This window comes from Etheostoma spectabile, chromosome 17, assembly GCF_008692095.1.
Source record: "Etheostoma spectabile isolate EspeVRDwgs_2016 chromosome 17, UIUC_Espe_1.0, whole genome shotgun sequence".
In the NCBI taxonomy this organism is placed as follows: Eukaryota; Metazoa; Chordata; class Actinopteri; order Perciformes; family Percidae; genus Etheostoma; species Etheostoma spectabile.
In genome coordinates, this window is record NC_045749.1 from 1,601,223 (window position 1) to 1,612,107 (window position 10,885).

Here is a 10,885-nt window from a genome sequence, read left to right on the forward strand (position 1 = left end):
AGGCGGAAAGCATAGAGAGTGTAGAAAAGAGAGATCGCATTTAGATAGGGATAAATAGAGAGGAAAGAGATGAGTAGAAAGATAGAGAGAGTAGAGAGAAGAGAGAGGGGGAACAGAGTAAAGTATGTTCACCTGATGCAGGAGCGCCCACTCTGGAGATGGTCTCTGCAGGCTCAGACACACGCCACCAGAAGCTTGAACAGATCTTTCAACATCAGTTATCAAGACTCGTAAACCATATCTGCAAAAAGGAAAGGCAGAAAAACACACACACACCACACACACACACACACACACACACACACACACACCACCACCCACACACACACACACACACACACCACACACACACACACACACACACACACCACCACACACACACACACACCACACACACACACACACACACACACCAACAAGGGTTGTGGTTAGCACATGGACAGAGATGGCGTGGCCACAATTTAATTTGCCTAAAAAGGAGGGCGTGGAACAACAAGTCCTCGTCACCGCTCTACTTATCTTCACTGTTAAGCTCAACAAACAATAACACATTTTTCGTCAGATCTGTGATCAGGTTTAACAGAACGTCAAATTCCTCAGATGTGCATGTCCCTTTCTTACTTCCCTCTCTTCATCCTCCGTTCCTTTCAACTTATCTGGGGTTCATGTAAGAAAACTTTACCTACTAGAACAGGGTGTATTCAATTAAATTCCAAGAGGTCCAGATGGAGAAATTTCAAAAGCAGAAAGGTCCACAACATCACAATGACTAACTTGCTTATGATTCAGTACCCACAGCCTAATAGTTGTATGAAAATATGTAAGTATCCAGTCAACAAACTACTCAAAATAAAAGTACAATTCAATAATATTTTAACAATATTTCTTCAGTTTATATATTGAACTGTAGGATCATAAATAATAATACGCTAATAATACATTAAAAAAAATCTTAATAAAAAAGGTCTGCATTAAAATAAATTAAAATCATCCAAATAAAGTGCTGATTTTATAAAATGAAATAAAAAGTATATCTTGAGTATACCCTTTTACATCTTAGTTTTGAACAAATTATAATCTCAACACTTAACACGTCTTTTTCTCTTTCTTTCCCTTTTATATCCCACTTCCCAAATTTATTTTAATATTTAATTTATAAAACCTTATCCCAAAATCCAGGCAACTTTAAGGGAACATTCATTTGCACGTTGTTGAGCGATGAATGAATGTGTTAGGATTCTGCTGGATCGATCTAATTGGGCTTTTAGATCGTTTATTTTCTGGCTTCTCATCCGGATGTCAGTGGGTATTTTGGTCAAAAGATTTGGGCTTTGTCTCATATAGTGGCGCTTCACATTGCTGCTTTTATAATTGCAACAGTCCTCTGAACATAAGACATACCGGTTTTGAACTCTGCCCGGGAGAATGAACATGTAAGAATCTGTCCATTCTTGATTGAAAGCTCTGTTTCTCGCTGTCCACTTTTCTTTTTTTAGAGCACGCCATGTATACATTGTCTCTTTTTTTCGTTTCGTCCTCCCTGTTGTATATCTCACTCTCTGCTCGAGTTGGCAGCGGTTATCATATGCACAGATTTGATTGGCTTAATAGCGTCACATGACATACTTTACAACGCATACTAGTGCTGAACCAGTACCATATTACCAAAAGGCTAGCAGGTTAAAATAGAAGCGCTCCGTCAAAAGTCATAATCTCTCAATAATGTATGGATTTTGATCCGGGTCCGGACAGTTCGGCGGCTGGGTCCGGATCCGGACCGCGTCCGCCTATTAGTGACCTCTGTACTAGAATCTACTGTGAACTAACACACTGAACCATTGTTCGTTTCACAGAGCTTTTGTACAGCGCTAAAATGAGCACAAACAAAGTGGAATGAAAATCCGAGCCAACAGTTGCTGCAGGAACAGCAAGGTTTCAACTCACACTTTCAAAGTATTCTACAATAATTATTTATATATTTTTTTTTTAATTCACTCTGTTAGAATAACTACACACATGCCCTGTAAATGCACACACACATGCTCAGGTCCTATACATGCACAATGAGAGACGTCAGAGTGAGGGGCTGCCGTGTTGGACCAGCACACGGAGCGATGGGGGTACGGGACCTTGCTCAAGGGCCCCGAAGCCAAGGAGGTGAACTGGCATCTCTCGCACTAACCCAATCCACTCTGTACTTTGGTCCGCATGGGACTTGAACAAGTGACCCTCCGGTACTCCCAACTCAACTCCCGAGGACGGAGCTACTGCCGCCCCATTTGAGCATTAAAGATGCACTCTGATTCCTGCATGTTTCACGCGATTTCATTTTGTCTCAAATTGTAGGAATCTTTCCGTGATCTGCTACTCCCTCCCCCTGAATACACGGTGAAAAAGCCCGGTCTCGGGGGGCAACACAGGGGTCGTAAACGCCAGACAGACACTGGAGGCCATGATAGTAGCCTGTGGCTACCAGCTCTCGTACATTTGTCCAGAGAGTCTGGGCCACTCTCCATTGACAATGTAATGGTCCTTGAATGCGGGTACTCTGTGTAAGTTTAAAACTATTGATCTGCCCAGAACTACTCTGGATCTGCCATAACCATCGCTAACATTTGGTTGTGACTATATTGTCGTGCACAAGTGCAACAAGAGGGACACCAACAGCCTTAGCTAGCGATAGCTTAAGACTAATACTTCCTTTCTAGTGGCTATTTAATTCTGAAACGGTTCCCTACTTTGTTGCCCCAAAACCTTCACACGGACACTTCCTGCACATGCCCGCACTGTCTCACCTGAGTGTATGAAACTGTTGACGTGCTCCACCACCAGCTCGCAGCACAGGCCGATGGCGTGCTTGAGTTGGCCGCCGCCACATCCCATAGGATGGCACCGTGGCTACGCTGCAGCCACAGAGACATCACGGAAGCAGCAGCTGGATGACGGCGAAGAGGCAAACCCAGGACCTGGAGAGAGAGAGAGAGGAGAGAGGGAGACCCAGTTAGACTGTAAAAGCGAAGATGTTGTGATTATTTAAATCCCTTTGGCAACAGTGAATTACAGAAGGAGAGCAAGGCAGCGGGAGATGGTTGTTTGGTTTAGAGGATCATCAGAAGCGAGGACGATTAGATGTGTGACAGACTTGGCTATTTCAGAACATTTGGCTGTAAATAAAAACTCCTTGGTCCTTGTTTTGTGTTAAGGGTGGTATAAAATAGCCCTGCATCCTACACTGTTTGCCTACACTGTCACAACAATCTAATCCACCTATGTCTGTGTGTCTGTGTCCCGCTTTACACCTATGCACTGCAAACCTGAAATTGTCTAGACATTACCCAGCGAGCTGCATGTGAGAACAAGAAATGTCTGACTCAGTTGGACCGGACATTAAACGGTCTTTACCCTGCCGGCTCCCGAGTACAAGTCTGCCCAGAGATCACAGCGAGTGTGTTTCTGTGATGTGGAATGGAACCCTGTGGGGGGGGGCCACAACATCATGGCCACATACAAACTCAGCTAGATTGTTCTTGCTCAGCTTTAACTTCTGGATATTGGCAGCGTTGCATAACGAACCGGATGGCTTTGCTCGCATCCTTCTCCGCCGCCTTTATGGAACTACATCTCAGACTAGCACACCACCTCAACGTCATCGTCCTCAACACTCACTCCTCTGTGCGCTGATTGGACCAGTACGATTTGGCCCGAGAAAACTCAAGAATATACTACAAACCCAGACTGTGTACTGAAGGAAAATGAAAATGTACGTAGGAGGGCGGAGTCAGGCTAGTGATTTACAAAGAAAGGGAAATGTCTAACCAAAGAGATGATGGATTATGGAACTTTTGTCGTAAAAAATCGTCGGACACAGTCAACTAACTGCAAAAGATTTCTGTTTCTAAACAAATTACGAGCTCAGTGACACGATGTAATACACCTTTACCCAGATGCCAACCCTTTAGAAGTGAGAACCGTCTGACACGGACAATCTCCATTGAGTGCCACATGTGTGAAAGGAAACTCTGGCATGTGTGCACCTGATTGGCCGTCCGTTGTCTGGAGTTCGCGTGAGAAATGGCTGTTGTTTACCTGGCACGGTGGTGACCTCTCTGAGCAGAGTGAAGAGCAGCTCCAGGGTCGAGGTTTGGTGTTGGACGAGGTACAGTTGCACCCGCTGCTGTTAGCTGCTCCAGCAACAAATCCACACCTGGTCAGACCTGCAGGCCAGAGGCACAGCACACGCAGCTGGGCTTAGACAGAGTGTTAGAGGGATCAGAAAAAGTAAAAGACCGAAAAAGAACGGGTAAGGACTTCCATGAAGGAAAAAAGACTGGACACGTTACCTGTGTCATCATCAACTCCTGCAGGACGCAGTCCATGCCGTCCTCATTGCTGACCGAGCGCTCCTGCGATCTCATTGGCAGGCTGGCGAGCCGCGCCCCCAAGACACCGGCTTGGACTGCATCTTGTAGATCTTTGCCAGCAGCTGTCATCAAAAGCTTTATTAGTCAAGGAGAAGAGGAGGAACAAACACCTGCGTATATTCTCCTGCTCTCTGTGCGCTCTTTCCAGAGAGAGCTGCAAGCCATGGAAACAGCTGTCCTCTACACACCTCCCCCCCACCTCTGCTGATTTGGAGTGATTTTTGTAAATGATTTAACATCATTAACAAAAAGAGCTCTGCTTTATGGACAGTTTAGCTTTAGCGCTAGCCTTGCCCAATGGCCCCGGCTCTGTAGAGTTTTGACCCGTTTGTGACTGTTCCTCCCCCAACCCACCTTCACACCCTTTTCTGTGTTCTAGGTACCAAACTCACAATGTAAAAAACACTCCCCCAGTCTAGAATATTTTATTTTGATATTTTTTCTCCCCACTATCTGGCGACCCCCAAAATGATTTTGTGAACCAGTCAGGGTTAGAACCACTGCCCTAGTCGATAGATCTAGATAGAAATTTTAGGCATCCAGTACAGACAACCATAACACAACAACCACCATTTACACACATATCACATATATCACACCTACATAAGATGAAAATAACTCCAGAATGCAATGACCGTGGATAGGTAAGTACTATGGTAACTGTGTGCCATGATGAAGTGCAAAAGTGAACAGTGCAGGATTGACAATGCAGTAATCATGATAAAATATAACTATTTCTATAAAAAGATATACATGACAACCTATAAATTGACTGACTGAATAGAATAAGAACACAATGTAACAATAAGTATAAGATGTACGATAATGTACGCTACTGTGCATTGCTCTGTGCTATTGTTTGTCTTCATTTTGAAAATGTGTTGTTGGTGAAATCTCTCGTGCAACATCAAAGACACAAAGGATCCCTAACCCACACGAATCAGCTCAAACTCGGAGAAGACGACCCTACCTGCACATTTGCGGAGATTCGAGCGCAGGCAGGCAGAGGTCGGTGGAGCTGTAACCGACGCATGGACACAGTCTCCGATCTCCTATAGTCCACCTCTCCTACACACAGGGAATTAGAATCTGGTACCAGAGAACTCAAAAGGTTTTGTTACTGTGCAAAGTTAGAACCAACCCGAGTGATACCGAAGTCTGTGACATGAAATGAAATTGTTAAAGTTGAAAATCATAATACTTATAAAGCGTTACTCTGCCAATGTACCCAAGTCACACTTTCATTAAAAGCATAATTGGAGGGAAACGCCACTTAGAAGATTTACCGCATTCTCGGTTTTGGGTCAATGCCTTTTGAATGGGAGAGCTAGGGACTACTATAATAGCCTTAAATCACTATTTTTAAAACACACAGAAGCTCGACACAACATGACATTGTGACATTTTGGGTGAATGAGTGAATGAACACACACACAAATCCCCTCGCCTCCTGTCGTGTGGCTATTAGTACACCAACTATTTTGATAATCGGTTTGAGGTCCTATTTTATAATAAAATGTCAATTTCTCCCTATGCAGCTCCTTAAATTGAACATTTTCTAGTTTCTTCCTCCCTCTCTCGTGACAGTGAAATAATATCTTTGAGTTGTGGACAAAACAGACATTTGATGACGTTATCTTGGGCTTTGGGAACACTGATCCACATTATTCCCACCTAACATTCTATATACTGCAAAAATAAAAATAATCATTATTGCAGCCCTAAGGTCAGTGTATAACTCTACTTCATGTCATCCCACGCTTACATCAAATCACAGTATAACGCCCGATTCCAGGTAAAAGCTCTAAAGGTTTGTAAAAGTATAACTGAACAAAATACAATGTACAGGACTAACCTAAGCCTTTGACAACTTCAGGAGGCACATGATGTAGTCGTTGGCAGCGTTGGCACACCCTGGATTGTTGTCGGTGTTGATGAACGCCTCGAAGACATCGAACACTGAGCCTGGACTTCCCTAGAGGAGAGAACAAGGGAATGGGGGCGAGGGAGGGAGGGAGGGAAGAGAAGGGAGCGAACGGGAGGGAGAGAGAGAACGGTAGGAGAAAGGAGGGAGAAGAGGGGAGGAGGGAGGAAAGAGGGAGGGAGGGGATGGTGAGGAGGAGAGAACGGTAGAGGAAGGGAGGGAGTGAAGGGAAAAAATGGAGGGAGGCATTGGAGGGAGGAAGAGGGAGGAAAGGGGAGGGATGGTGGATGAGGGGTTGGGAAGATGGAAAGGAGGAGGTATGGAAGAGGGAAGGGGCGGGCAAAAGGGGGGAGGTTTTTTATTGTCATATTTATTGTTATTTTTGGTTTCCATGTTTCCCTGCAGTGAAACATTTGGTTTGTTTCTTGCTTTAAAAAAAAAACAAAAACAGAACTGCCATGAGTAATCTCCATGTATTATTTGTTATATTCCATGTGAGCGTCTTGCGGCCGGTCGACGTACCCATGGAGTATTCCCCAGCAGGTAGTCTTTGGTGTCGGTCTTGCTGCTGTGGACGTCCTCAAGCGCTGAACAGAGGCCTCCACCCTGACAGGATCTGAGGAGAACACATCTCCACCAGCTCGCCTATGGACGTGATCACCTGCAGGGACACAAACATCTTCTAAACTGAGAAACACATGCATCATTCATGCTTCACAATTATAAAGTGTGACACTTTGAATGGATTCCCTGCACACGACTTCACCTGCTCCTTAGTCTATATATCGACGGTGGCTCATTTACAGGATAGTTCCACCGGATGTTGTCGACTTTTCCCCCTTTCATTGTGTTAACTTTAAACATTAGCCTAAACCTCGAGCAACGTTACACACGGAAAATGCCAAGTTTAAAGGGAAATTTGGTCAGGCGTGCTTGGTTCTTCAGTGGAAGATTGTAATGAATGAAACCATGATGTCTCTCTCTCATGGTGGGCCAAATTCTCTGGGCAGGCAAAGCAGAGATAGGGGGGTAACCTTTCCCCTTATGACCTCATAAGAGCAAGATTCCACATCGGCCCATCTGAGCTTTAATTTTCTCAAAAGCAGAGCAGGATCCCCAGGCTTGGTTTACACCTATCACCATTTCTGGTTACTGGGGGGCCATAGGCAGCTGGGGGGACACAAATTTAGTGTAAAAAACTCATAAAGTGACATTTTCATGCCATGGGACCTTTAACGAGACTATTTTGCATAACCACTGTCGCTGTGTTAGGAGCATAACGCTGCCCAAGACGACTAATGGGTTGGTTTAAAGAAATGCAAACAACTCCTGACAGATTATTCTCGTATCCAGGAATTAGCCGTGAGGTACAAGTCATGGAGCCTTTAATACATTGTGGAGGTCGGACTTGCAATGCAGGACTTCACCTGGTCCTGTACGTCCTCGTCACACAGCTCCAGCTGCATGATGTGCTCGAAGGCCTGAACAGCGCCTCGTTGAAGTGGAAGTGTGGAAGCTCCGCCCAGCTCGTCAGCACCTCCGTCAGAACGTCATGGATGAGGAAAACGGCCTTCTGGGATACGTGCGCTCCTTGTGACATGCCGCCTGGGGAAGAAGCAAGTGTTACCGTGGTTGCAACGTGAGTAAACTATATTCTTCACAAAGTGTTATCTATTCACATCTATTCTCATCATGTGTACAGTCAAGGGCCAGTGCAGAACGTGAAGTACATATTTTCAGCATATTCTTAACAATAACTCTTTGCAATTTTTCTTTATCTATAAATTATCCCTGAGTTACGACATTATGTTGAATTTTTAATAAATATGTTAAATAGGCTGCAGGTACAAGTGCCCAGCTTGTGTTTACCTTCACAAAATTGTTTGTTTTGCCGCTGACAGGCTCAGAAACCCTTTCATAGTCCTGAAATTAATCTGAGGAGGTCGACCTTTTTTTAAAGAGTAGATCCTTTGTTTTGACGGTCAGTTGACGACAGGCAAGAATTTACAATTCAGATTCGACTATGAAAATTCTTAGTCGGGCACGCCCCTATTTATTGGCCTGGATCCCATTGGACTAGATGTTATAGAAGAAAGGACTCACTGTTGCCGGTGGGTTACCCTCAGCACAGAAGACAGCAGGCAGACAGTACAAACAACATTTATTCTCTCTGACTGCTCTCACTTAACGACTACAAACCGTGCTCCTCTGACGGCCAGCTACTGTAGTTTACAGGATTTTTTAACAAAAACGTTCTCCAGGTCCAGTCCCTTCTCTGTGGGTGTGACAGCCAAAGAAGGTCCAGCACACTTTAACCCTCCTGTTGCTTCGGGTCAATTTGACCCTTTTCAAAAAAGAATCAGAAATTCGGTTTCTTTCAACCAGACCCCGCAGAAACCCTGTTGATGTATTTGTTTGTTTGTTTGAAGCCTGCTGTTGGTTCATTTATGTCTCTGTGCTGCTGTCTTGGCCGGGACACCCCCTGTAAAAGTCCCCTACCTCGACCAGGTGTGTGGCCCACCACGCTCCAGGCCCTCATCATGTGCAGCAGAGGCGGTTCTTGTTCATGGCGATCCTCAGCATGCCCTCGCCCAGGCGAAAGAGATGCAGAGCGCTGCGACGTCCAGCGTCGACTTGGCCTCGCCTACAGACCACCAGAGGGCATAATGATCTGACTGGCTTCATCACGGCTTTTTTTAACTCTTATATTAATTTCCTAATACTGTGGTAATAAATCATTATTTAATGAGCATTTCATGTTCGTAAATCTGTGATTATACAGCGGACCAGATGGCTTCTAAAGAATACAAAGAAAAAAACTGTGGCGCTTCTTCACTTCTTCACGCTAATGGATTACTATTTTGGTTAAATTCAATCTCAGATTTATGGTCCCTTTAGCCGAAGTAAATATTATACATATTCACTTAAAGGTGCTTTAAATCATGTCACACTTTTTTTAGGCTACAAGATTTTTTGTCACATACAGCCAACTCTCCTCACTATCCACTACTATATCAACAGAACTATATCTGATATCTTATTTTCGACGAGGTACACACAGACATTTTCTCCCTGACTAATGTGAACTGTTTAAGCCTTTTACATATCGTTGTGTCACATCATAATAAAAACAGTTTCAACAGGAACTTTAGGTTTTGAAAGCCAGATGATCTGGATCTCGCTCTGGAAGGCTCACGCATACATGATGTGTGTTTGTGTGTGGTGGGTGTGGTGTGTGTGGTGTTGGTGTGTGTGTTGTGTGTGTGTGTGGTGTGTGTGTGTGTGTGGTGACCTGTGCATTGCCAGTGAGTGTCCATCCATTCTCAGTAACGGAGTCAAACAGCGAGACTGAGAAGCTTTCCTGAGCTGCTGCAGGAAGCCGACCAAGACCAACCAGTTCAGCTTGGTAGCTGCTTCTTCAAACAACCTGAAACACACACACACACCACACCACACACACCACACACACACACACACACACACACACACACACACACCACACACCACACACACACACACACCACACACACACACACCCCACACACAAACACACCCACACACACACACACACACACACACCACACACACACACACACACACACCCACACACACACATTTAAAATGGCTGTTTTAAAGTGCTGTGACATTCCTTTGAAATAAAAAATGTAAAACAGCAGTGTTGTCCTTTAGTTACTGCTTTTGGGAAAGCCATGTGCAGAGGAGTATTTCCAACGTTTTGGCACCACGTTCAGCTTGTAATCTGTTGCAAACAGATTCAGATTTCAGAGGGAACACTTTCTCTATTTTGCTCCTAATAGCAGGCATGATAACTGGTTCCATAAGACATGATCTGTGAATAAACACACACTTTATTCCCTGGCAGCGATAAACTTGTGCAGAGCTTTGGCACGCACACTGACACACATATTTCCATTTCTGTACTTGTTGGCCTCTAACCTAAACCTCATTCTAAAGTGTCCTAGTCATAAACACTCTTTTATACCTGCCATCTTGTGGCTGTATAAAAACTCAAGAAAATCCACAACCAATGCAGCTCCTGCAAAGCACAAATGTCGGTAATTTACCCGCCAGATTCCCATTCCACCAAGAGTCCCCGCCATGCTGGCTGCTGATTTGACAAGGTGATAACAAGGAAGCAGCAGATTGTTACTCAATCATAAAATAGCAAGCATGTAGTGTCATTTATTTATAGATAGATAGATAGTGATAGATAATGAAATATAGATAGATAGATATAATGATCTCCCATAAAATGATCCATAAAAGGGAAATTACAGTCTAGTTTACACTGTCTGCAACGGTGTTTTTTCATAAACTCTTATTATTTTTCATATTTTTTTGCTGGACAAGTAATTGTTTCAGAATTAATTGCAACTAATGACATACAGTAATTAGAATTATAATATGTCTGAGTGATTTTTATGTATGTGAGATATATCTGTGTGTGTATGTGTTTTGTTGTGTGTAAAATTTCCTTTGGATATGAATAAAGTATCCATCCATCCATCCATCCATCCAT

At 44.0% G+C, this 10,885-nt stretch overlaps 1 protein-coding gene across 1 annotated transcript in view; it reads right to left on the reverse strand.

Annotated features, from left to right (window-relative positions):
- The window catches only part of arfgef3 (ARFGEF family member 3), an 83,306-nt gene that overhangs the window by 33,197 nt on the left and 39,224 nt on the right, over window positions 1–10,885 (reverse strand). Inside the window, 1 exon segment of the mRNA XM_032541139.1 lies at window positions 9,695–9,772. Within this exon segment, the coding sequence (XP_032397030.1) occupies window positions 9,695–9,772 (78 nt within the window).